The sequence below is a fragment of the Dermacentor silvarum genome, unplaced genomic scaffold (assembly GCF_013339745.2).
Source record: "Dermacentor silvarum isolate Dsil-2018 unplaced genomic scaffold, BIME_Dsil_1.4 Seq1020, whole genome shotgun sequence".
Lineage (NCBI taxonomy): Eukaryota > Metazoa > Arthropoda > Arachnida > Ixodida > Ixodidae > Dermacentor > Dermacentor silvarum.
The window spans coordinates 43,665-70,600 of NW_023605459.1; the positions used below are offsets into that span (position 1 = coordinate 43,665).

General features: G+C 48.2%; 3 protein-coding genes across 3 annotated transcripts; 1 reads left to right on the forward strand and 2 right to left on the reverse strand.

Moving 5' to 3' along the window:
* Positions 1-10,276: 10,276 nt before the first annotated feature.
* On the forward strand, positions 10,277-15,106 carry LOC119434355 (carboxypeptidase N subunit 2). Its single transcript, XM_037701523.2, has 3 exons — positions 10,277-11,101; positions 12,597-12,745; positions 14,858-15,106. The coding sequence occupies exons 1-3, from the start codon at positions 10,425-10,427 to the stop codon at positions 15,028-15,030; spliced, it is 999 nt and encodes a 332-aa protein (XP_037557451.1). The 5' UTR covers positions 10,277-10,424; the 3' UTR covers positions 15,031-15,106.
* Positions 15,107-15,958: 852 nt separating this feature from the next.
* Positions 15,959-20,990, reverse strand: LOC119434354 (toll-like receptor 3). The gene is made up of 3 exons (XM_037701521.2): positions 20,100-20,990; positions 17,955-18,103; positions 15,959-16,215 (listed from the first exon to the last, which is right to left on the reverse strand). The coding sequence occupies exons 1-3, from the start codon at positions 20,375-20,377 to the stop codon at positions 16,064-16,066; spliced, it is 579 nt and encodes a 192-aa protein (XP_037557449.1). The 5' UTR covers positions 20,378-20,990; the 3' UTR covers positions 15,959-16,063.
* Positions 20,991-23,797: 2,807 nt separating this feature from the next.
* On the reverse strand, positions 23,798-26,413 carry LOC119434353 (toll-like receptor 3). Its single transcript, XM_037701520.2, has 3 exons — positions 25,581-26,413; positions 24,934-25,082; positions 23,798-24,057 (listed from the first exon to the last, which is right to left on the reverse strand). The coding sequence occupies exons 1-3, from the start codon at positions 26,234-26,236 to the stop codon at positions 23,903-23,905; spliced, it is 960 nt and encodes a 319-aa protein (XP_037557448.1). The 5' UTR covers positions 26,237-26,413; the 3' UTR covers positions 23,798-23,902.
* Positions 26,414-26,936: the final 523 nt, after the last annotated feature.

A 26,936-nucleotide genomic window follows, 5' to 3' on the forward strand; every position in this document is an offset into this window, starting at 1 on the left:
AGACATGAGGAAGGGCACAGACCTATGATTCTGAAAACTACACTTTATTTCGTGCAGAAGGCATGCTTATACCAGCTCCTAGATCCATAAAATTCGCATGCACGTTTGCAGTACCAAGGAAGTACGTTCCCTCGCACTTAAAAAAGACAACAACAACAATAACATGGAGCGCTGACTGCTCCCGTTATGGAAAACAACCATGATTCCGCAATTTTAATTTTGCACTATGTAAATCCCGTTCAGATTTAGGAGCATGCAATTGGTTACATCTAGAAGCAGTCAAAAAGAACTAACGTACGCAGCAATCCCCATTGAAAACTTCGATGCGAAATGACAGAGTATATAATAAGACCCAACAATACATGACAAAATGCCAGCTTAGGACGAGCCTTTATTGGTCCTACCCGAATGTTTAATAAACATTCTGCCCAACTACACAAATATGCACAATCACTTGTCTCATGGGTAACTCTTTTTGTAGAGCTTCACTTTACAAACAAAATATGGCAGTACACTGCTGCTATATTTAGTGTTGTACCGTAAGACGGGAGGCCTGTCGTAAGGTAACCTAAAAAAGAGAGATAGCCGCACGAAAATGAGAACCGATGACAGGGCTGTCTGAAAATGAGTCAAACTGTGAGTAAGGTCTAATGGTTTCGACACAAACATGGCTCACGTTGTGTGCGCGCTGAGCCGTCTCTTCGGTGGCACAATTGACAATCCCTACCCCACAATGCGCTTTCCCAGTTGTAAAGCGAACACCTGCTCGTTTTCCAAACCTCGGCACCTGTTACGCGGAAACGGCCTTCACAACCGCGGCTTCGCGGAGCTCCGTTTGGTCCTCTGCTTGGCTTTTGCTGCGACCAAGGTCAAACAGGAGCAAGAACGGGGTCTCATCCTTGGTCAGTGTCGCGTTTCAAGAGCATAAAAAGGGCCGCAGTTCTGCTAAACGCCAGCGTTGTCATGGAAACTCGCGACGCACTCCAGCGAGCAACGGCCCGCGTGCGTCGGGGCGCGCAATGCACGCCACGAAGGGTCACGCGTTGTCCGGCAATGCGGAAAACACTCAAACACACCGGCCACGTCGTATGCCCGCGACGCGTGCTACATACACAATGCGCAATGCGCACGTCACGCTTGGGGACCGCCAAAGCGCTCGGACATAAGGCAGATGATTGCGACACTGACTTTTGTTCGGCTCAGTGGGAAACGCCGTCTGGCTTTGCTCTCTTACACTTGTCGCGTTTTCAGCGAAGCCGTGAGGAGCCGGTCGGTGGTTCGACACGTGCCCCTCGATGGTCCTGCTAGGATGTCATAAACTGCCGTTCGAAAACGAACCTTGTCGGTATATACTACGAATTTGTGCGGCTCACCCGCCGTGGTTGCTCAGTGGCTATGGTGTTGGGCTGCTGAGCACGAGGTCGCGGGATCGAATCCCGGCCACGGCGGCCGCATTTCGATGGGGCGAAATGCGAAAACACCCGTGTACTTAGATTTAGGTGCACGTTAAAGAACCCCAGGTGGTCCAAATTTCCGGAGTCCCCCATTACGGCGTGCCTCATAATCATATCGTGGTTTTGGCACGTACAACCCCATAATTTATTTAATTTGTGCGGCTCAGCTCAACGTTGAGCTGCACCTATTCTGGTGGTTCAATTACACGCTGGTTTTAAGGTGTTGCATCTTGGAATGCAGAAAAAAAAGAAAAAAAAAAACTCGATCCTGCTAGTCCTATGGTACTCGGTAATGTCACTAAGGTCAGCCAATCATGTTGCAAATATATTTATTACGCTTTTACAATCACTGTAAGCAAGCACCGAACCAGCTGCTCAGAACTCTGCCTTTCATCCGCAAAGACGTTCACTCAAGTTCCTTCCTGCAAGTAATTGCAAGCAACCGTTCCGACTAATCCGACCAGGCGCAGTTAAATGGTAACTAATTTAAGTGTGCCCCCATGATTTGTCTTGCCAGCGCAAGAAAGCGAGCGAGATGTTTGAATCAAGGCGTCTAGAGTCTTGTCAGAACCTGTATACGCCACCAAAAGGGAGGCGGATGCAAGAATAAAATAAGAAAAAAGGTTGTAATGAACGTTGCCGTGAGAGAATCAGTTCTCTCATAATATGCCATATAAGATCAGGCTAGTAATGTTATGCTGACTGTTTCCGTCTAGAGGACTCCACAACGGATGGAGATTTAGAAGAGATCGTTCGAGCTGCTCCTAAGTACAGGATGTGTACGAGTGTGACTTAATTTCTGTTTGTTGACAATCCGTGAACTTTGCGAACGGCTACGCAAAACGCTACATGTCACGTATATACGAAGGGAACGCAGCCGCAACTTCCTGTATGACTATAACTACGCCCTGCGCACAACACACAAACACAACACTCCTTCACTCCTTTTCCATACAACATAATGCTTTCTATACTACGATGCTTTTTTCTCCATGCTCGCGCTAACCCCTGACAGGACCACACGCCGTAACCCTATATATTATACCCGATCAGAAAGGTAAACAGCTCCATATTGACCTTCCCGTCCAGCTCTTCTCCTCACACGCATATACGGGCAAAGGGCAGCAAGATCAGCAAACACTTTCATGCACGGCGAGTCCATCCGACCTTTATTGTATAACAGCGTACTTTTCTCTCTCTACCTTTTACACGCTGCATTTAGATTTTACATGATACATTTGAGTCGCCGAGAGGGCTTGCTTCACCGCCATGCGTCTTCCACAAGGCGTCGCAACAAAGTTTCCTTCGTTTTAGTGTATAACTACCCTTTCCTATGCGCGTGTGGAGCAAGCACTAGAACTTGACTCGCTTGGTTCGCCGATGCTGTAATTGTACTTAGAATAGTAATTGATCCGCAAGTAATTGTGCTATATTTTTTTTAGCTGTACAGATGTTCGTTTTCCGGCAGCACCAAATATTTAAAATTAATGTAATAGTAACCACAGTGACTGTATGCTTACTGTGTAGCGGCCAGATTGGAAGCATCTGCTGGATGAAGAAGGCATTAAGGCCAACCAGAGACACAGCCTTGCCCGAGCCATACACGTAGCCCTTAAGGATCACACCATCGAAACAGTCACCAAGCAACCAACTGCCAAATACCTAGCAGTTAGATATGAGCAGTGGTAGAACGCCCGCCTCGGCTGCGGGAGGCTGTGGGTTCGATTCCCACCGCCGCCGGGCACCCACTGGTTCAAAAGGGTACAAGCGTACCCCGGCCTGGCGTTCGGCTTCCTTCAGGGGTGATACGCTTGGGAAAGGAGCCTGCGCCCTGAATTTCCGTCGAAACCAACGTGAGCACGGAAATAAAGCACTTCCATCAAAATACAGCCTGAACTCGACTAACCCCATCTGAAATCCGAAGGGTGTTGAGCGAACTAAATCGAAAGTCAGCCCCTGGTCCGGATAGAGTTGCGAACAGTTCACTCAGCAATCTCGACGAGCCGTCCATTGAATCACTAACAGACTTCCTCAATGAAGCACGGAGCTCAGGCGAAGTCCCACAAGAATGGAAAACCTCGTAAGTTATACTAATACCGAAACCGGGTAAACCCCCCAGCTTGGAGACCTCACGGCCAATCGCACATCATGCGCGGGAAAGGTCGCTGAACACGCAATATTTAATAGGTTAAAGGACCACTTAGAGGATAATAACATATACACTCACAACATGCTGGGTTTTAGGTCTGCACTATCCACGCAGGATGCAATGAAACAAATCAAACACCCCATACTCGACGGATATTCTAGAGATACTAAGGCCATACTCGGATTGAACTTGGAAAAGGCGTTCAACAACATTAAGCATGAGTACAGCCTTAAAATGATCGAAGGCATTGGACTTGGGTTGATGATGTATAACTACATCAAATCCTTTCTAGAAGCACGCATGGCGAGGGTAAAGGTCGGGGACACAAACTCGGAAGTGGTTCAGCTCGGAGATCGAGGAACCCCCCAAGGATCGGTGATCTCGCCCGTCCTCTTCAACCTGTGCATGATTGGTCTGTCCAGAAAGCTGGACAAAATTAAAGACATTGACCATGCCATATATGCTGATGACCTCATTATGGTGTGCTGGTGACAGCGAAGGCCACATACAGGACGCGCTGACTGAAGCGATCCTGACGATGGAGGAATACCTGAGACCCACTGGACTCAGGTGCTCCCCACATAAATCAGAACCGTTACTTTATAGACGTGAAGAAGGGGGCAGGCCTAAGTGCTGGAAACCTCTATCGGAAATCGATATACACCTATTTACAGAAAATGTTGTCAATATAGCCAGAGTCAACGTGATCAGAGTACTAGGCTTTTTCATTGATGTAAACGGTGGAAACCATACGGAGCTCACGAAGATCACCGTTAAAACGGAGAACGCCTACAGGATTATCAGATTCCTGGCAGGAAGACACAAAAGCATGAAAGAAGATAACCTCATCAGGTTAATCAATTCTTTCGTACTCTGTCATATCTCATACACCGCTGCCATGTACAACTGGACGCAAGTTCAACGAAAAAAGCGTGACGTGGCCATCAAGAAGGTTGTCAAAAGTGCACTGGAGCTCCCAATTCAAACCAACACTGCAAAATTGCTCAAGTTAGGAGTACACAACACGACCATGGAGATCGCGGAGGCTCAAGTGAGAGAGAAAGCACTTCATTTGCACCCGTCAGAGAGTAGGGGTGATCGGGGTGAGACGCAGCTTCCCCTTTCACCGTCAACCTCCCCCCTAGACCTCGGCCGGAATCAGTTGGCTTCCGGCGGCGGCCTGGGCTTCACAGATAGCTTGTTTTTGGGCTTGCTCTTCCTGGCTATGGAGGGAGGATTCCCATGACTCTTTGTTCCCATTTAGACCGTTTAGCGCTGGGCAAGCCCAGAGCGTGTGATTTAGGGTCGCTATGCCATCACATTTTTGCATGAGGCTCAAGAAAGATTACAAATATCGAGACTATCTACAACCAGCACATGAAGATCAATCCTAGACAAGATCATGATCAACCCCATTACTGATCAAGAGAAGTATACTAAAATTCATAAAGACTTCGAAGATAACTTAATTGTCGCACCGTTACCCATCAACATGCGCCCAGCACATAACATCAACAGGAGTGTAGCACGAGCCAGGGCGTTACTCAAGAAAATGGATAAAATGGGCAGATGAGCCTGCTTTGTAAGAAATGGATCCAAGAAATGGAGCAGAGGAGCTGCCTACAAGGATCGTTCGCGGCGGCGGTAGTAGATCACCAGGGCAAATGCACCAACTGTGCCACGGTTTACACAAGAAAACCTGAAGTCGCTGAAAAAGTTGCCATTGCATTGGCACTGACAGACGATAGATACACAGAAATATATAGTGACTCGAAAACGGCTACCAGAGCTTTCAGCGGGGACAAGATTGCCCCATAGGGTGCAAGGATAATTAACACAAGACAAACGAATGATACACGTTACATTTATTCGTTCCTGGCGCACCTTGGTTCACTTGATGAACTTCCCCTCAATCCAAATGAATCGGCCAACAGCGTCGCCCGCGAGCTTACAGACCGGGCCGCCTTTACACATGGCGTTGATTCTGCTGGATTGGAAATCCTACAGAGAGATACGCTCATGACATACAATGAAATTACAAAACATTACTACATGGGAAGGAGGGAGTTTGCACCCCCTCACATTAGACGAAATAAAGCACAGGCAGCTACACTTAGGTAATTACAAACACAGTCATATTATTCACATGCACAAACGAAGGCATGGTATAACATTGAAGACATGAATATTATATGCAAAGCATGCAAAAAGGAGATATGCGCACTTGAACATATGCTCTGGAAGTGTGGGTTGCTCGGCCCTGACATTTACCTGGATCGGTTTTCAGGAATGATTAAACCCCACGATCATATCCCTTAAGTCCTGGCTGTACAGTACGCCCGTGATAGGGTTAGGAGGTTTGACCTCCCGGTCCCAACATGGGACTAGCCAGGCAGGTGGCAACACCCTGTACAGGACCTGAATAAAGTTTTTTCCATCCATAGACCCGTAGCCTCTCGATAAAGAGTAGTTTGTGGAGTTATATACGTAATTAACGAAGTTGCTTTAATTGCCTTCTTAGCCTTTTTTTCTTTCTTCTTTCTTTTTCTTTTTTGTTATTCTAGTTGGCTAGTGCATATCGTCACTTGGAAGCACTACATCGCCATTTACTAGCCAGCCGATGACGTTTCGAATAAATTAGTTCTTGCAGTAGGTACGCGAACAATTGTTTCAACTTCGCAGGTTCTGTGAAGTGACAACTGACTTGGTAAACGTGCGCCTGTGACATAGATCTCGTCGCGCACAACCTTTCTCCTGGGGACATATTCCCGGACGGTCGACTTCGGCGATATCACTTTCAGTGCGCGCTTATTGGTTGATTGAGCAAAACCGGATGACCTGACTTGCTGGTTGAGCACTACGTCACGCGAAGGCGATAGTATCGCCGAAAGTGATCAGCGTGCGAGAATACGTCCCCTGTATTCCGCTGTCAGCACTGGCGCGCCCCCGTGAGCCGGTGCCTCCTGGCCACGGTGTAAGATATATTCTCTTTAGGTGAGGACACTCGCCAGACTCGATCGACCAGATAAAGTAGCAAAGGCACGCGCCGATCGGCCCGGTGACGGCAGCGGATATCTATCGGCAGTACGACGCAACATCAACACAGAAAGCTTTTTATTGGTTTAATCTCCCGTTGTTATAGCAACCGGAGGTTCGCGGGAAGTCCGTAATGATTGAGCAACGCCTCCTATAAAGTCTTTATAGGAGGCATTGGATTGAGTGACGCACGAAAGTAGGTCACCGGGGAGAGGGCATGCGCGCGTTCCTTGTCGGCGCACGCTCTCGCCTGCGTTCTAACTAAAGTTGCGTCGGTCCGCCGATAGGTATCCGCTGCCGTCACCGCCCCGATAGACGCGCGCCCTTGCTACTTTATCTGGTCGATCGCGTCTAGCAAGCAAGCCGAGAAGTGTCCCCACCTAAAGAGTATGTATCTTACACCGTGCTCCTGGATCGCTTTCGTTATCTCCTTGCTTTCGTGGAAGCGTAGCGTCTTGATGCCGGTAGCGCGTCACCGGCGTCAAGGGCCGTTTATTGACCCTTTTCGCGGAGCAGTTTGTTTTAGAGAAACGAGATGGCGCTTACGTCTCCTCAGCGACCGCGCACGAATACGAAACCATTACCGCTTTTACCTTGCATCTGTGCGATCAGCTGTCGGAAATGCAACTGAGTTTTCGCTAACGCACTGTGCTCTAATCATGCTAGATTGAATCATGTGGATTGAATACGTGTGCAGTAGCTGGCTGCAAAAATAGTGACAAAGGAATCTGTGTGGCCAAGTTCGCGGACCGATGCTGCAACTGTCCGAACGTGTTACCGGCACTTCGAGATGTACGGCTTTCCTCGAGGATACAGAAATTTGCTCATTCGCCAGCATTGTATCGCTAACCTTCATAGAAAGGGCTTCAGCAACAGAACGTCGGCAAGAGTGAGTACCACTCGTTAAACAATGACAAAGGGACGCTTCCTGTCATCGTAAGGTTCGCACACGTTATTTATACGCATCTATCCCAAATGGCAGGAAAACTTACGCCCACTCTATCGCCGACGTATCAAGAATAAGTGAATGGGCGCGCACACTTGAATATATGCGCACTATATGCGCACAATAAATGACGGACTACACCGATGGCACACGAATGGTCGAAGCTGAATGTTTCGTGACGGTTCACAAGAGTAAGCGAGTTACTAGCGGTAATATATATTTGCTACAAGGTATTACAATGTACAAAACAGCTAAGTTCCAAGCCTTGCGCGCTGCAAGAACAAATCTGTAGGAACTGAGCACACCCGCCAGGGATTAGGCAGAAAATAGATAGTGGCCGCACCGAAGAACTTCACTGAGTCAGAAACTGACAAGCCACTGCTTCAAAATATTTGCCGAATAAAGAACAAAGAGCAAAACACACTAATCCTGATTCAGTTCATGAGCGGAATGTTTGGATAGATTGGAATACATATTTAGCCCCGCTTTTAGAGCCAGCACCTTATACGCTGCTCGCGCCTTTAGGACAAAGCTTAATGAGCTTCGAAAGCGCTTTTACATGTTCTCTGCAGCTGTGATTAAAGCTTCGTGTCGTTCACCCAGCTACCGTCCACGATATCTCCCAAAACAGAGACTTTCTAAGCCGCGCCGGCGTCATACACTTCCATTGTAAACAAGGAGGAAACGGAGGCAGTTGAGGCAAGCAATGGACGCATCCCCACGTGATCAAACATGGCAGCGCCCACGGGATCGCCGCGAAAAGGGTCAATGGTCCGACGTAACGCGCGCGCACGTTACGTCACTTTGGCGAAAACGCACCAGCGCCGCCAACGTAACCGGCGGCTTCCGATGCGCCCCGACGGGACCGGCGCCGAAATGACTCCTGAGTCCTGACCACGGTCCTGACCCATTCGCGCGTCGGAGGCGACGGCACCGTAAACCCACAATGCATCGCGCGCGAAGACAGAAAGGCGCCCACGCCGCTTCACCGATAGTCGCAGACAGCCATGCAGACAGCCCTATGGACAGCCCTTCAAATTGGCGCGCGGGTTGGGGATCGTTCTGCGCATGCTCTGACGATGGGGGATGGCATTTCGGCTGGCGCAGCGCAACCGGCGTAGCGTGACTGGCCGCGAACGACGCTCGCCCGCGCGCCGATAACGTCGGACTATAAACGGCCCACAACGCCGCCGTGCACCGCTTCTGCACAGTAGCAAGGTTTTACTGTAGGCTGGCAGCATTCGCCGCCCACCGGCATCAAAACGTCAAGGTGCATACCTCAGGGAGATAGAGAAAAAAGAAAAAAAGAAAGAAACGACAGAGGAGATAACGTCTCACGGGGCCGTGTCCAGGCATTCACAGTAGGCCAACAGTCGGCAGACCAAAATCGGTGTCGTGTCGGCTTAGTGTGAAAGAGCCTTAACTAGTGACGACTAAAGTACCTATATAAGAAAAGTACCGCCATCTACTCTTTCCTCCACCGCCTCCTCTCCTAAAGCGCTTGCTTTTTTTCTCTACTCTTTCCTCCGCCGCCTCCTCTCCTAAAGCGCTTGCTTTTTTCTTTACTTTTTGCTTGCGGAAGCCAAGTCGATGGGGGCGCACCTAGAAAGTCCACGTTAAAGCTGTCAGGCCGGGCGCGCGCCGCCGCCGGCGACTGCGGCTGCGCAGAGGACTTTCAACATGGCTCTGAGGCGGAAAAAAAGAAAATATAAAGAAGTGAAAAGCGCGCTATCATCGTCCAATCGGAGATACAGGAGAGAGAGAAGCGGCGTTTATCAAAGGATGGCAGTACTTTTCTTATATAGGGACTTTAGTGACGACGACACCATGACGAAAGACGTGACCAGCGAGACCGACGTCCCACCATAAGCGCTCTCTTTCAGTCAATTTCAGCAAGCGTGCGAAGATGAATTGTTCGCACAGTTTCCACAAGAATTCGTTTAGTCAAAGATTTATCGTCCAGCAAGATAATGTCGAGGACGGGCTTCCAACTGCTCGAATTCATTAGCCATCAAAAATCATTAACAGTGATCAAGACAAGTCTTCTAATTACGTACACAACAGCGCGAATTACTCGTCATATATATGGTACCACTATGACACTTTATTGGTAAACATGGGGTTATTCAGTAACAAAATAAATAAAAAGACTGCATGGTTAACCGGCATAAAGCGTTCTAACCGCAATGATCTTACAGTGCTGCATTATATGATGATTTTTGCAAGTGTCTGCAAGTGTTTCCTTTACTTTTAGCAATTCTGTCCAACTGATATTGATATTTTAGGGAATAAGAAACCTGCTCCCCGAATGAGAAAAGGCTACAAAGTCTGCAACATGCAGATAAGCTGGATCTCCTTGCGTGTGTGCATTCGTCAGTTTGAAATAGTTAAAATCTAAACCTAATTTTTGCCAGACACGCCCCTATATAATAATCAAAAGGTGTGGAACATTGTCTCGTAGAATGCTTATACACAAGAAAAATATTTCAGAGGATCAAGCATTTAATTATCCTATATATCCCATGCATCTGCACTTGAAAATCAATCTGGTGCTACGTTCTTTTTTAACTTCTTTATTCCTATTCTTAGTTTACTCAACATCTCCCGAGAGCCAGCTGACGTTCGTATAGACGTACTATGACGCCGACGCTGGCAGTATGGGAATGCCCCTGCCCTGGCTCAGCCATAGGCGAAACCCGAGAGGCTGCAATCTGTTTCCAGCAAAACCCCGCATGTCCGTTTTATCTTGAGTTACGGCTTGCGCGATCCGGTCTGCCCCCGCTGCCTCTCGCGGGAAGGGACCCTAAGGCCGAGAAGAAGATGCAAAACACAGAAGGCCATGCCGTCGAGTCGTCGAGAAACATTCCACGCCTTCCATAGGTTGTTCCTGTTGTCATGGGTGGTGCAGTTGACTTCTTGCGCGCCATCCTGCTTTTACAGCATCGGGTCCTCAGGACAGGTGACCTACACGTGTTCTGGCCTTCGGTCGTCGGCCGATCTCGTAGACACCTTCAGGCCCAACAGAACTGCCACTGAAGGAGGCAAGCTGAAACTGGTGCTCGAAAACAGCGTGTTAGAACGCATCCCTCAGGGTCTCTTCGCGGGTTTGGGTGTCACGACGTTGCAGTTCGACAACGTCGTGTTGACCAGTCGATGGAGTCGAACGGAACCAACTCCCCTGCGGGGACTGGAGGCCACCTTGGAGAAAGTGGTCTTCAGCCACAACAGCACCGTTCCGGACAACTGGGCTTTCTTCCTGGCGGGCATGACGGAACTCGTCGAGATTGTCTTCTTCGATATGAGCGGCCTGAGGTTCTCGTCCAGTTCCCAAGAAGGACTGCCTAGGACGCTTCGCAAGCTGCACCTTGTCCGATCGAGCATCGAGAACGCGGACGACTACTGGCTGTCGTCCCTCGCAGACCTGGAGGCACTCTCGTTTCGTCACGTGAACCTGACGGCGTTCGCGAGGACAGTGCTGCCAACGGTGGCTGCCAAGCTGGAGACGCTTCTGCTGGAGTAAGGCGCCTGTGAAGGCTTTCTTCTCTTCTCCATTATCAATCAGTAGATTTTGGATCACATGCCTGATAATCGTGTACTAAACTTAATGCGTCTCTGCAAAAAAAAAAAAAAAGAGCTATATGTCATCAAAAAAAAAAAAAAGAAAATAGTGAGAATGATTGGAAGAAACAAGTGTGTTTGAGTCGCAGCCTGCTTAAAAGAGATAAGTTCTCGTACGTTCAAGTTATAAACACCACAGAGCTGATGTGACACGTCCTGCTGAGTGCACGCAGAAGGGTTAAAGCAGCGGTACGGATACCTTCGCGCTTATGCACACTTCCCTGTCGCACTTGCTCCGAACATGCCTCCCTCATCGCAGTCGATGTATGTACATACGTTGGCCAGCGCGCTCTATTTTTCGAAGGTCTTGATGGTGTTTTAACGGAAGCGATGCTAAATTTACGAAGCCTGTCCCCCGACCCCCCCCCCCCCCCCCTTTTTTTTTTTTTTTTTTTTTTTCTCAAGATTACAACTGGTTCTGTTATAGATGCTTTGCAGTTTGGTGGTTCATTCATCACTATTATCCTCGTCTGAAGGCAACACTTTTCTCGTTACGTCGAGTTGAAGCAAGTTAACTGATGAGAGATAATTTTTAATGGCAGAAAGGCGAAGAGATCGGTTTGAGTGAAGTGCCTCTAGCCTGCTACTCCACGCTGGGCAAGAGGTTTGGGAGAAAGTGCCACCTAGTGCTGCTAATGCCCTCCAATAACGGATACGCATCATTGGGATAGTTGAAGGAGCGGGAGAACTGGGGTGCTCTAACGTAAAGCTATTCAGATGTGTTTCTATTCCGTTTTTACCATTAGCCCCCTGCGATCGGTCAAACATATTTCGGGCCACGCCCACTTGGCCTGTCTGTCACGCGATGTCGTGAAAACTGCGGAAACTCCACATCTGATGTGACCTGTACACTATGATTAGGCATGTCTAATTAGGCCGAATAAAAGAACAAAAAAAGTCATTTCACATTCTGAGGCTTTTTTGCCATTATTCCGCCGCCGCTATTGGTCAGTATTTGTCCGGGCTACCCCCCCCCCCCCCTTCCCCATTTCGTCTTTCTGTGACGCGGCGTCACCAAACCGCAACAACTTACCACGTCAAAGTGACACCACTCTCCTCATCCGGTTATCTACTTTCACTGCACCAGCTCGGCCCCGCCGAAACCCTCTCCACCTCTGCATGCTTCTCGCCTCTAGTGAGCCAATTAGATAAGAAATGCCAGTCAAGGTAGGCAATGCTATTCTCATTGAAACCAAACGAAAGTGACCTCCTGTGAATTCCTATGAGAGCGTTTGATTGGGCTGTTCAAACAACGTTGACGGTCACCGCCCGATGCTTGCGGCGGCGGTTACTTAAGATTAATGTCAGGAGATTTGAATAAAATCAGAATGGAATAGTTGAGTATTATACGGCTCCTGAATGAGCATTATTGTGTATTTTTCTTCACTTTCAGAGACTGCTCGCTAACAAGCGTTCCCTCCGGTCTTGACAAGGGTCTTCCTTCACTGAAATACGTCGGCCTACAGAAAAATCAAATCGCCCAAATTGGAAGTGATGACGTCAGCCATTTGATCAACAGAGGCGTCGTCCTGCAGCTTAGAGGCAAGTCGCATAATTTTTTTTCCGTTGTTCGCAAATTATTATACTTCACTTGCTTCCCTGTCTTCCTGAATTTTCTTTATTGCATCCTTTGTGGCTCTGCAAGCAACACGTACGCCTGGCGAGATGTGTTATAAATTGTCACACACTCTGTGACGAAAACTCGATTCTGGCTTCGCTGTTTTAGAGCGCAGCTGTTAGGCGACCGTTCCTGCGGCGGGCATCGGCGTCGGCGTAACCGAGCGAACGAGCACATCGGAAGATGAAAGCGAACGCGGCGCGCAGCGGGGCATGAAAGACGCGAGGAGGAAAGAGGATGGGGAGGGTGCAGCGGAACCATGAGGCGAAAGGCGGAGGATGAGGGTATGGTTAAAGAGTGAGAGGAAAAGCGTAGTGCGGCGATGATAGCTACGAGATGGCGCCAGAGTAGCGCGCGTCGTACGGGAAGTCTGTCGGCGGCGGCTGCTGTGAATCGCGCCCACGCGTCACCCACGCGCCGGCTCTCGCGATCTCCAGATTAGCGAGGCAGACGCGCCACATTTCGCGCCATTTGCAACGTGCTGCACGAGAAAGACTGTCCGCGCCAGTCAATATATCGCGAAATGAAAACACGTGTATAGCTGCGCTCAAATTTCGCATTAGGGAATATTGTAATCGTCGGGGAATTTTTTTTTTCATCATCGCTTGAATTGTTTTTTTTTTTCAAAGCAGACTAGGATCGCGAGAAATGCTCAAAATGAGCACCAAATAAGCGCAGAAAGCAAGCTGACGTTAATGCAATCGAGGTTGCAAACCCGTTCTGCAAACATAAAACATTCAAGTACCAGCCATGTGAATGTGAGAATTTGGTCCAGATGTATGGAAGACATGACCTCGTAGATGATGAGACTTGAATTCTTCGAGATTGGAACATGCGGCCAAATTATGGTAAGGACTACAGTCAAACGCCTTTACAACAAAGTGCTTGGACCTCCAAAATTTTTCGTTATACAAGTCCCTTTGTTGTAAAGATCGCGCACCGTAACGCTCACAATATAGCAGGTTAAGCACGTCTGATAAGAGAAAAATTTAAAGTGAATTCAAGAGAGGCTTAGTGAAATAAGTCCCTAATTTTTTTTTGTTCACACTAAGTCTGACTTCTCTCTCTTTGCACTCTCTCCAGCCCCTTTATCCCCCACCCCAGTGTAGGGTAGCAAACCGGAAACTGACTTCTGGTTAACCTCCCTGCCTTTCCTCTCTCGCTTGCTCTCTCTCTCTCCCTCTCTAAGTCTGACTTGATGTGCGACTGCAGCCGACGTTATTGTACCGATGTTCCCGGCATGCTCCGCGGCGAAACGCGGCAGCCACTCAAGTAAAGCAGCACGTTGTCGAATCCCGCTCTCGCTTCCCTTGCCGTAAAAATTATTGGCTCGTTTACAGGCTCGTACCGTGGCCCTCGTTGACATTCGCGGCCTTTCCGCCGTAGATGGCTTTGAAGACATCGTTGGTCGTCAGGTGTGATTATATAATCTCGTCGTCACAAACTGTGACGTATTCGTCAGCCGTAGCACCTACTGCTGTGTTACAAGTAGAGTTAGCGAACGAGTTGAGCTATTCTTGAAGCAGTGCAGCAGGACTGTAACACTCGCTGACACCAGCGCGCTCGTCAAGTGCGTCGCTAGCGCTGCGGTTAGAGTTAGAGCAGGGCGCAGATGAGTGGCAGTCTGCGGAGGGCATTGGCGGCATCGCTACGTGACGTTCGTTGTAAACGACAAATGAGCCGTCGGGTACACCTAATCTCCTTTGTTGTACAGGCAAATTCGTTGTAGTGGTCTTCCTTGTAGAGGCGTTCGCAATACGTGTGAAATAAAGGAATTCGGCCGGGACATAATCAATCATTCGTTATATAGGTTATTTCGTTGTACAGAGGCGTTCGTTGTAAAAGCGTTGGACTATACCTCATTTTCTCTCACTCCACCACCACAGGGTTGGGAAATCAAATTGGAGCAATATTAACGTGACAAAGCGGAGTCTGTTTATTTATTGAATGTATAATCAAGATAGTTAGCGTTCCTATCCTCACATATTTTTGTTCACTTGGGAAGCACCCTTATTCTTTCTTTTTCACCCACGCAGGCAACCCATTGAACTGCGACTGTCACCTGCAGTATTTGTTTGAAAACTCGAGACGGCGCTCCGTGTATGGGCAGTGTGATACGCCAGCGGAACTTAGGGGGCGCAGTCTCGGAGCACTCTCCCAACGAGACCTAGCGCCTTGCGCGGGGCGACAAGCTTCGCAATTGCTGTAGATCTGTTGTGTACATAGCAAATGAAATAAAAGCGCTAGAATACCATCTGTCCACATAATAAAACTATTCCAAAGTACTCATGTCACACGTTTGACTCAACCTTTACTTTTGAACTTTTTCTCCGCTGATACGGACGTGACTGCACCCAGGTTGTAAAAGCTGCATGCCGCTGGGCTCGTGGGCCATCCGGCCTTGGCGTTCCAAGTGGGGGGATAGCCTTTTGGCCCGAATGTCGAAATAAAGAAATAAAGAAAAAAAAAGAATGTGTGCACCTGCAGAAACGCAAGCAGCAAATATGTGACCTCTTGGGACTCACGCACTAAACAAGTGTGAAATTTGTTCCTCAATGAGAACAAGCGTGTCGATGTTCAGGCTGTAGCGCTCCCGAACGCACACTCACGGACAAGCACACACCACCCTTTGCTGGGCCACAAAAAGGACGTGTGACCGGTTATCATCCCTGCATATTGGTATCTATCTATCTATCTATCTATCTATCTATCTATCTATCTATCTATCTATCTATCTATCTATCTATCTATCTATCTATCTATCTATCTATCTATCTATCTATCTATCTATCTATCTATCTATCTATCTATCTATCTATCTATCTATCTATCTATCTATCTATCTATCTATCTATCTATCTATCTATCTATCTATCTATCTATCTATCTATATGTCTGTCTGTCTGTCTGTCTGTCTGTCTGTCTGTCGTCCGTCCGTCGTCGTAGGTCGATCGGCCGGCCGGCCGACAGTCAGTCAGTCAGTTAGTCAGTCAGTCAGTCATTCAGTTAATCAATCAATCACCAATCAATCAATCAATCAATCAATCAATCAATCAATCAATCAGCGCGTCGTGGTTGATGGGCAACTTTACCTGCAGACAAATCAAACTAGAATGAAGCGAAGGAAAAGCAATGAGTAATCATCGGCGCACGTAGGCACTTTTAATCGGAATCGAATGTGAACCCGAACGCATTGGCCCGCGGTGTAGGTAGTCACGCACTGAACGTCCAGCAGCAGTATTTCAGGGAGTGCTCTCGCATTTGAGCTGATTGTACCGCAGGTTGGTGGCGTAGGTGTCCTTCACGTCGCGTGGACTGGCGCACAGGAAGTAATGCCACGACGACGGGTAATCCAAGATGAAGGAAACGTTGCAGTTGCAGTGCACGGGGTTAACTGCGTGGTAGAAAACGCGCGAGCATTAGAAATAACCGGAGACAGATCAGGCAGACAAAAAAAAAATATGTATGTGTGTTTTAACGTCCCATATCTGCGCTGTGGGATATGACAGGAGGGCTACTGCAGTGCAGGGCTCCGGAATAATTTTGACCACCTGGGGTTTTAACGTGCACCAAAAGGATGGTACACAAGCGTTCTTGTATTTCGCCTCCGTGAAAATGGGGCCGCCGCGGTCGGTAATCGAACCCACGTCCTCGTGCGTTAGCCAACTCTGAGCAACCGCGGTTAGTGCTAGACACACACACACACACACACACACACACACACACACACACACACACACACACACACACACACACACACACACACACACACACACACACACACACACACACACACACACACACACACACACACACACACACACACACACACACACACACACACACACACACACACACACACACACACACACACACACACACACACACACACACACACACACACACACACACACACGCACACGCACACACGCACACACACACACACACACACACACACACACACACACGCACACGCACACGCACATACACTCGCAAGCGCTCGTCACCTCACCGCACGCAAATGAGCGGTAAGTAACCTAAGTTTGCGTCGTAAATCGTTCTAGTACGCTCTCAGTTAGGTCTCTCTCTCTCTGTTGACTGATGGTATCATGCCGAGACTCACGCAACGTACATACGTATTGAATCCACTTACGGCGAATGCTAGGTCCTGCTTTTCCTAAATATAAGACCATCCGTGAAGTGGTAGGCATTTCGGTCAATCAGAGTTAAAATGTTTTGCTCGTACTGAACGAAGACTGCAGTGCATTAGGGTTTTCGCAGACACTCAGGTTGCGCTACCACCTGTTGGCTTACTTTATTTGCAATGCTTCGATTTACAGCCCTTTTTCTGCACTTGCAAAGGGTGCACACGTGCCTCTAAGCCTAAGGTTTTCACTTTTATTTCTTTCAGAGTGCTTCTTCCTCTTCAGCACTTTGAACACGCAAGACACGTTACGGATTAATGTAGACTGATTCTCAGTTTGCACTCATCATTTATGTCTCAGCTTTAAGTGGCGGCATAACGTGCACTATGAAGCCTCATGGGACGCAGCTCCTGCACTCTGGCAGATTACTGTTCTTTCTTTCTTTCTTTCCTTCTTTCTTTTATTCAGGTTCTTTATTATCTGTCTAGCTTTCTGGCTCTTTTTCTTTAGTGCTCTTCAGAGGCAGCAAAATCGCTTGCTTGTTGCGGCAGTACAATGCTGCTGCTTCTTTTTCTCGCACTTCGCTATACAGTATATTTAGAGCTCCACGTAATTTAACGCTAGAATGCTTATCAAATGTGAGTCAAAGTGAAAGACAAATGGTTACACACTTACTGGATAACCACCCCTGTTCTGGTTTCTTTGGTAACCTCTATTTTTGGGCACCGCCAACGGGATGTTTGCTCTGTCGCTTCGAAGTTTCTGATTTACTGAGGGCGGTCCCCTTCCTAGAGTTTTTCCTGTGTTATCGTGCATTTAAAAAGATTTTTTTCCTCGATATTTTTTTTTTCGTTGTAGGATTACTGCACTGTCACTCTTCACCATTACCCGTTCCTTGGAACATCCCCACAGCGAGTTTGTGCCCTCCTCTACTCAAAAGTGAAATCAAATTCTGATACGAAGGCAGTCATTCCAAATCAGGCCTTACACAACATGTCGACGACGGCCACCTTGTCTTTGATTGGTGCGAGGTCTTCTTCCCTCACCGTCGTGATCAAGTTCTTGAACACGTTGACGTAGTTCAGAGCTGGCAAATTATCGCCCAGTCCAACCGGGAAAGAGGTCAACTTGTTCGTCCTGCAAGCAAGCGGAATGGTGCATAAATCAGTGAACGCCACCGGCATAATAAACACATCTCGTAAAATGCACTCTGTGTCTTGATATGGTGGGCTGTCGAGCGTAGCTTAAACTAGCAAATATGTCATCAACTGTCATCAACTGTCATCTTTGTGAGTTTCGGGCCCAGTTTCGTACGACATGCTGTCCAGTCCAAGGTGACGACCACTGCGGAGCTCCGCTCTCTGTCGTGGGTAGCCAGCACCTCCACCAATTTGTTACATTGCAGAAATCGAGGGATCACATGTGAAGATGCGTTGACAAGTTGTTTACAAGAAAGGCAACGATAGACAAACAAGATGGCTGCCGAGACCGATCCCAAACTCGACGCGTCAAATCGTCTTCTTTCGTCTTTGGCGCCAGTCTTGGTTGCGCCGTAACAATGTGTTCGAGACGGTAGCAGTATAGTGCATATAACTAGTTACTGTTCGTAAAATCTGCAAGGGCGTCGCCGGAAAATTTTACTGATTACTTTTCTATACCGATTGGACGGTGCAGCTTTTTAGTGAACGGACCTAACGCACGAGCTGCAGTAAGAAAATTGGCCATGAGGTGCAGAGTCTCGAAGTTAAGAGCAACAGACACGAGAAAGTGTAGACGGATAAAAGTACACGTAAAACATCACTAAATATCAAATAGAATAAAAAGGGTAAGACTCATACTCAGTGGCTGACAGAGAAAGCACTGCTCGATTTCTACTGCGTGCGAGAATCGTGCACCTTAAGCAAGGGCTACTAACGTCTTACAAAGTTTTCATCGATTTCTTCGGCTCTGAAGGCATTCACTGCGCCAGTAGCATTCTCCCACAGTGAAGACCACAATTTTATTTTTGCTTGCTTGCTTTTTTTTCTCAAGCACTTACGTTTATCCACTACAGGGAGCTGGTCGAGATTCAAGCAGTTATAGGGCGGTTTCTTTAGGGGGAGGGGTGCGGTGGCATGAAAATTGATTAATTAAAACAAAAAGTTGAATAATATTTTTATCATACTTAAAAAGCAAATAGTACAGAAATAATAGTGTAGGTTAGATAAATAAGTTAGGTTTCTTTTCTTCTTTGAGGTGAAAGCAAATTTCTTTCTCTATACATAGTCATGAATGTGGTGGAATTCGAACAGTGCATACACGGACAGACGTTGGCACCTCATACTCTCAGTCTAAGTAGGCTATACGTATATATATACTAGTTAGAATGTATAGATTTATGAAACCTTTCATTCGCAGCTGCTTGACAAAAGGCTTACGCTAATCCTTTTTTTTTTCGAGGCGTTTCATCATTTCAGTATTTGAATATATTTGATTCAGATAATCCTGGTGGCGTCAAGCTTATTTTCGTTTCTTTTGTGAGTTATCAAGGTGAGATAGCGTTGTGGTCAGAGTAACAAGGTTCGAGAACTTGTGTAAAACAGTTAACTTTCTTTGTCTCCATCGTTCAGGAGAACAACGTCCAAGCACCTATCTCTCCGACGTAACTGCAGCGTTGTAATTAAGGTGATCTTCAAATCTAAAGTCTCCTTACACTATTCTTAGATTCAGTTTTTGTGTAAATCTATATTTAGGCCGTCGGTGAGGAGGCAGTTGCTGTGTTAAAGGCCTATTGCTTTTCAGGCTGTGAGGCGGATACTCGCACTACTACATTTGTCACGGATGGATGGATAGATGGATGGATGGATGCCATGAGCGTCCCCTTTGAAAGGACGCGGTGGGTTGCACCACCAACCTCTTTTTCTTATTTGGGCTAATGTCTTACCTATCCCTTTTTTTTATGCCGACAAAAATCCCTGGCATCAAACTTGCTTATGAAAGTCACAAGCGAAATGACACAGCGCCACCTGCGAGATTTGAGCGATTTCATTTTCCCTGTGCATTTACAGTGCTGCTATATAATGTAGTTAGCACCCCGTCAAGTTCTCTCAGCTCTGATAAAACCATGAAGCAGAGTTCAGAGGCGTCTACTTACGGCAAGTCGAGAGTGGTAAAACGAGGTGCCGGCGAAGGTAGCCAGTTCCTGTTGAAGCTGTCGAGGCCCGTGTGGCGGAAAATGAGGTGCTCTAGGTTCACCAGGTCGCTGATCCATCCGCCCTCAATGGACTCGAAAGTGGTATCTGCGATGAGCAGCGTCTTGAGGCTCTTGGGCAGGTGGTTGAAGTCGCGCGTCAGTCGTAGGCGCGCATAGTGAAGGATCTGCAGTTCTTCCAGACGCCGCAGGCTGGACAGCAGAGACCACGACGACGGCATGGTGCCCAGGCTAAACGTGAGCTTGCGCAGGGTGTCCTCGAGACCGGCGAAAGGGTTCTCGGTCTCGGTCGGGTCGAGACGTCCCAGCTCGACAGATCTCAGCTCCAGGACCGTGACGTTGAGTCCCGCGAAGGCCGACGGAGGCAGCGCGGAAAGACGCGACTCGTGCAACGAGAACCACGTCGGCTTCGTGGACGGCTCGCGCCGAACGTGCTCGGGTGAAGTCGCTGGCCGTCCGAAACTCACGACACGTGTAGCGCCGGTAATCGCGGGCTTCGAAGACTTCGCACGAAGGAACGGCGAGCGCTACGGCCGCCGATAAAGACAGGATGACCACGTGCAGCAGGCCGCAATACATCGTCGCTCTTCGAGAAGCGCCTGTCTTATAGCCTGAAGGTTTAGTCGAACGATCAGAGCTGGAGTGACCTGGTTAGTCAGGAAATGCTGCTCTGGATTTCTCCTGCTGTTATGGCGCAATTCTTCCACTCGACTGTTACCGAGAACAAAGTGAAAGCGGTGGTATACGGGAACGCAGGGCCAAAGATCTTCGCAAAATTTCCACGTAGGGTGTCAGGAAGGTCCCCCGTGTCGCGTCTGTGTGTCAAGCTGCTTGTGTCGCCCGTGGATAAGGCGCACGAAGCTCTTTATATAGAAGACCGAGGACGGGCATAAACGGCACAAACTCCACCGTAGCTGGTGGCGTGTTGCTGTTTTTCGGCGCATGTCTGGCCACTATCTTGGGGTCAGCCGCGCTGCTGTTTATTTTCGTGACATCCCATACCCTCACTACCACCATCCCCTCCCTATTTCTTTTTCATCCCCAGCTGTCACGAGCGATTATTTCGCGCAACAGGAGGCACTTATCGTGGCGGAGAACTGGCGGAAGCACTGGAAAAACCACCGGTGGAGAATAAATGGTTTCGAGTCAACCGACAAAACTTGAACCGGTTATCTTGTTGAAATGATCTTTAAAAGTGGACAACGCCGGCCCAAGGTACAATCAAACAAGAAAGGCTTGCATAAGAATGAAAAACACATGTTTATTGATGAACGCAGGATGCGCCTTCCGAAACAGGGCGGCTTATCGGGCTGTTTTGGTTGTTCTCCGGTTTGTCTCCAGCGTCACTTAAAACACTGCGCAGTGCCGTTCAGTAAAATGGCGTTGCCTCACTCGCGGACTTTGCATCCCAATGACATTGCAACTGCCGAGGTAAAGACATGTTTGAGGATTTCCGTAGCTGAATTTTCGACAGCGCCAGAGTCCATTTTTGCTTTTGTGTGAGTCAGTGTTCGACGCGTGGTAAAAGCAAATTTCAGAGTATTAAGCACAAGATGATGTTTAGTGATACCTTATCATGCAAGGGAGACAAATTCACCAGCACTGGAAAGTGGGCATAAGTCGCATATCTGAATTTCACTCCCATGGTGGTTTGCCCAGTAGTGGGACCCGTATTTCTTACTTACTTATATTTTGATCGTTGCCCGAGCCCACTAGTATACTTGTCCAATGCAGAGTGCGGAGAAGAATTTCAGAAAAGCTGCTCACAGTTTGTAAATTATAATATGCATAGCTTGTCACTGTATTTCCTTCTAGCGTTTTTTTTTTTTTCGGACACAGACGGAGCAGCTTTTACTTTTCCTTATTTCCTGAAAGACCACGCTCACAGTTTCATATTTCACGATTCATGATACCGTAATGTGAGTGAACCTTTGCGTAGCTGAAGACATTGACCAAAACACACCTACTTTTATAGGTGTCTGCTCCACACGTTCTTCTTTCTACGGAGGGGCTTAAGGAAGAGTGTCCTTTTGTTCTTGGTACAAACTTCCTTTGAAATCAATTTAAAAAATCGCGATATTACCATGAGAAAATGACGTTGGCTACTCCTTCGTGCACAAGGGAGTTTTTTTTTTTTTCGCTTGGGTTGCCACGCGGCATAACGTCATAGTGGATTTAAATAGAAGCATGCAGGCCCGATTCATAAAGATACTGCATCAGTGACCTATAAAATGCGCTGTCCATAATTCATCTTTCATAGTCTTCTACTTGATTACTGCTCAATTTCACACCTTTAAGAACACTTTCCCGAATTGCCTTTGTCCCAGGACACGTCCAAAGTAGGTGGTGGGCATCCGTTGCAGATGCAGGAGCAGAGCACTTCGGACACTGAGCTGTTTCGTACGGTTCACCCCAAGCACAGGTCCTGGTGTAAGCGCCGCCCCGGCCCGATGCTCCACAAAGTGGCTTGGTGTAGTCCTCTTTTCCTATTTTGTTTTCACCGTTACATTGCGAGAGTGGGCTTTTTTTTTTTTTCAGGCACGGCTTGCACGAAGCATTTTGCATGTGGGCAAATTCAGCCACGCATAAAACGTTTAGCACATCGTGAAAGGAAGTTGCCGAAGAGTGATTCATCGAGTGACACTTGCGTGAAGCCTTTTGTCCTCTCTTCTGTTTCTTCAAGGATTTCGTACACCCTGGTATGGATTAGGCTAATTCTGACTGATATTACGCGGAGCAAACGTACTCTGTATCGAGGAGAGTACAAGAAGTCTCCGAAATAGGGTTAAACATGGGACGGGCAGTTAACTCGCATGAAGTGGTTGCCAGCACCCCATTATTTTCCGAGTGCACAAAAGATTGCCGCATTCGCTTTGTTCGCCACATGAAATGGGAGATAATGCAGTTCATTGCATTCCTCTTGCATTCCTGATCTAATGACCCTGCTGAATCAAGTAACTAAGCAAAATGGTTAAAAGACAATTTATCAGACATATTTGAAAAAGAAAAAGAAATCAGCCACTGGAGAGAGCCACTATATCTATTAAAGAGCCTCTATACCACTCTGAACCCGAAGGCGAGCGAGCGGGTTTCTTTGACGCCTTCGCTACTCTCCCCACGGGTGCTGTATCCTCCTCGCCGCGTGTTTATCTAGAATACACGTAGACGTTACGTCAGTACCGAACGTCACGTTGGTACTCTATTCTTGCTTGAAAACATCAACTTCCGCATCAACTCCTCCGCGCAAAGAGTGATGGACCGAAAAATGTTAGGCGTAACTATAAGAGACAGGAAGAGAGCGGTGTGGATCAGAGAGCAAGCGGGGATAGCTGATATTCTAGTTGACATTAAGAGAAATAGGAGCAGGGCAGCCCATCTAATGCGTATGGCAGATAACCGGTGGGCCATTAGAATTACGGAATGAGTGCCAAGGAAGGAAAACGTAGTCGAGCACGGCGGAAAACTGTAGGTGGGGTGATGAAATGAGGAAATTTTAGCCGCGAGTTGGAATCACCTATAGCGCAAGACAGGGGTAATCAGATATCACTGGGAAAGGCCTTCATCCTGCAGCGGACGTAAGAATAGGCTGATGATGATGGTGCATAAGGTTCCTTCGAATTAGAAGGAATAACAAACATCAGTTCATAGGTCGTGTGAGCATTTATTCGACTAGTAACCTGTAAAAATAACAACAACAACGGTGACTTGATGGGCAACGATGAATGTTCACAGGCCGGCGGAGTACCTCAAGCGCTACTGTGCTCGCACTGAAGCTGCTCTTCGGTAAGGTGCGTGACGTAGCTGTCGGCCACGTCTCCGGGCGTGGCGCACAGGAAGTAGTGCCAGCGGGTCGGGTAGTCCAGCATGAAAGCCAGCTTGCAGTCGCAGTGCACAGGGTTGACTGCATGTGTGCGCCAAAATCCACAGTAAGGCAAACAACGCTCACAGGAATTGCAAAATAGGGTCGTTGGTGTGTTACGCGACAGCAATAAGTGCAGCGTAGTGCTATAGCACAACCAGGGCATAGCATAAACAAACGTAGACAGCGCCATGCATGTGTGTGTGTGTGTTTCTGTTGTGTTTTCGTGCTTCTTTCTTTCGAATAGCCTACGACGCATGACGCGCTTTTTGCTTTCACTATAGGTGGCCCTCACACACCCCCTTCATTAAGGGCATTTATTAAGGCGCGCTTGATAAGTGCTGCTACTCCGACGCATGTAGCTGCACCCCTTCCTTTAGAAATACATATTCAGTTTTCTACAGCATCCGTATACTGGTGGTATACAGGTGTATACAGTGGCTGTACGAGGGAAGCCCCAAACTGAACCAATGTTTCCAAAGGGGACCAGTGCCGCGAGCAGCAATGCCTTCCATTCGATTCTATGCCACTCTCATCGTCAAAACCCCGATCGGCTGCCAGGCTCGGAGGATAGCTCTCTTCTTCGTCAGACGCAGACATCGTTCATCACCACTGTTCATCACTTCAAATCTCCATCTTCCTGTAAACCAATGTCTGTAAGCCACTGCCATGAAGGTGTTATACATTGGCAGGCACCCTACAAGGCAGGGGACACTATATGGACCTACTCACTGTGCCGGAGGCACGTTCTTTCGGGTTGTGGCAGCCGCGTGTGGGAACCTCGAGCACCCACTTCCTTCGCATTATTTTTGTAAAACCAGCGGGTACCTGCCACAGTCCACGTCTCGAACGCGTGGCGGTGCAACCGAACTTTAAGGACCCTTAAACTGAACCGCCATTCACAATGGATATACTTACACATCATGTCCACGAGGACCGGCTTGTCCTTGAGCGGAGCCAGTTCATCTTCGTGCACACTGGTGATGAGGTTCTTTTCGACGCTCACATACTTGAGCTCAGGCAGGCCGTCGCCCAGATTGGCGGGGAACGAGATCAGTTTGTTTGTCCTGCGAGAACACGCATGGGCTCATTCACATAACCTGACCTTGTCTGTGCAGGCTTATGCAGATGTTGCTTGATTGCTGTGTAAGTTATGTGCCAGTTTACCAGAAGTAACAAATGTCTGAGATATATAATAATAGATTGTCCTCACGCCTGTTAACAACTACAATTCGCTAAACGAAAATTGTGTTTTAAGAGACAGCAGCTACAAGCACTTTATCCTAGACGCTGTCCTGTTATTCCAGCCTGGTCTGGCGGTCTTTTCGGGAGCGAGATGTTTTATACAACGCACGGTTCCGTTAGTGTAGACTTGTAACTTCTGCACTTAGATAATTCATTCGCTAGCGGAAACTTGTCTAAGTATAACTATTTTACTATCGTCCTTAGCTGCTTGGCAAATGCTAATTCGAGTTCAATGATGAGCTCTTTGAAAGTGTGTTGAACCCCATGTGAGTCACCAACATGTACCTTTCAAGAGCAAGAAAGGAAGGCGGTGTACTCACGGAAGGTCTAGAGTGGTGAAGTGAGGGGCTGGGTTAGGCAACCATGACCTGGTGAAGTTGTACAGGTCGGTCTGGCGCATGACGAGATGCTTCAGGTCATCCAAGTGAGCCAGCCAGTCGTCGTCGATCTTCTTAATGGTACAGTCGCCGATGTAAAGAGTTTCGACACTCTTCGGAAGGTTGTTGAAATCATTGCTGAGATGCATGTCCTTGTAATGGATGAGCTTTAGCTCTTCCAAATGCTGCAGGTGACCCAGGATGGACCACGACGTCGGCAAGGTCCCCAGGCTGAACATTAGCCGGTGAAGGGATTGCTCGAGGCCATGGAACGGGTTCTCCTCTCCCTCTGTCGGCTCAAAATGCTCGACGTGCACGCGCCTGAGCTCCAGAACCGAAACGTTGAGGTTCTTGAATGCACCTCCAGGAATCCTGGGAACCTGACTGTCCCACAAGGTGAACCAAGTCGGCTTGTCGGAGTGACTGTCATGGACGATCTGCTGGAAGTCTTCGAGAGAGTGGAAGTTGCGGCACGTGAAATGGCGGTAGTGAAGGCCCTCGTGCACCTTGCAGGAGGGGGGCGAGGGTACGGCGGACGAGTGACATACAGCTGCAAAGAAGGCCAGCAGGAGGCCACGCGACAAAACGCTGGAACGCATCGCTGTCGCCGCGGTTGACAGTTTCGTTCACACCCGGTTTGCGTCCTCTCCAAGTTGCGCCTTCTTATAGGATGCCTCGAGAAGCATAGCGCGACCTTGGGCCTTGATCTCGAAATTGGTGGCGTGTTCGTACACCACGCATCTTGATAGCTTTATTTTTCTCCTTTTTTTTATGCACCGGAGTGCGCCGGTTGTAAGGTCATCGCGGAATGGCTTCAGCGTCGAAAATCGTAGTGTTGAAAAGTGGCGTAACCCAAGCCGTCCACGTGTCCGACAGTGCATCAGAAACTTTATGAGTTTCGCGCGCCGATAGTAGGTTTAATTTTCGTAACACCCCTCAGTCTGCTCTTTTTCCGCCAAGTCGAGATAACAAGTCGAGACTCTACGCCCGCGTCCTGGAGCTTTCAGATTATTTCTGTAGAGACTGCACGCCGCCGTAAGGGCTGGCCTCGACAGCAAATGCATATGCAAAAGCGCCGCAGTCATCGCTTTTCTGGCCATTTAATCTGACTAGCTGCTCCCGAGAACACGCCATACGCCGAGCAGCGCGGTTCCCGCTCTGTATCAGAAAGCGGAACGGTCAGATTTCTCTCTACGCAACGCGAAGCAGGCTTCCGATAAGGAAAACTTGCTTCCATGCAGTGCAATCTGCAGTCATATCAGCAAGGCGACCACTCCGTATTCACTTTAAGTGCTACTG

Bases quoted from the DNA above. Each gene is read 5' to 3' on its own strand.
- LOC119434355 (XM_037701523.2), top strand. From the start codon at position 10,425: ATGCCGTCGAGTCGTCGAGAAACATTCCACGCCTTCCATAGGTTGTTC. The intron at 11,102-12,596 runs GTAAGGCGCCTG...CTTCACTTTCAG, and splicing joins CTGGAGACGCTTCTGCTGGA to AGACTGCTCGCTAACAAGCG. The intron at 12,746-14,857 runs GCAAGTCGCATA...TCACCCACGCAG, and splicing joins CGTCGTCCTGCAGCTTAGAG to GCAACCCATTGAACTGCGAC.
- LOC119434354 (XM_037701521.2), bottom strand. From the start codon at position 20,377: ATGCCGTCGTCGTGGTCTCTGCTGTCCAGCCTGCGGCGTCTGGAAGAA. The intron at 18,104-20,099 runs GTAAGTAGACGC...GCTTGCTTGCAG, and splicing joins TTTACCACTCTCGACTTGCC to GACGAACAAGTTGACCTCTT. The intron at 16,216-17,954 runs GTAAGGCCTGAT...TCTACCACGCAG, and splicing joins GGCCGTCGTCGACATGTTGT to TTAACCCCGTGCACTGCAAC.
- LOC119434353 (XM_037701520.2), bottom strand. From the start codon at position 26,236: ATGCGTTCCAGCGTTTTGTCGCGTGGCCTCCTGCTGGCCTTCTTTGCA. The intron at 25,083-25,580 runs GTGAGTACACCG...GTGTTCTCGCAG, and splicing joins TTCACCACTCTAGACCTTCC to GACAAACAAACTGATCTCGT. The intron at 24,058-24,933 runs GTAAGTATATCC...GCACACATGCAG, and splicing joins GGTCCTCGTGGACATGATGT to TCAACCCTGTGCACTGCGAC.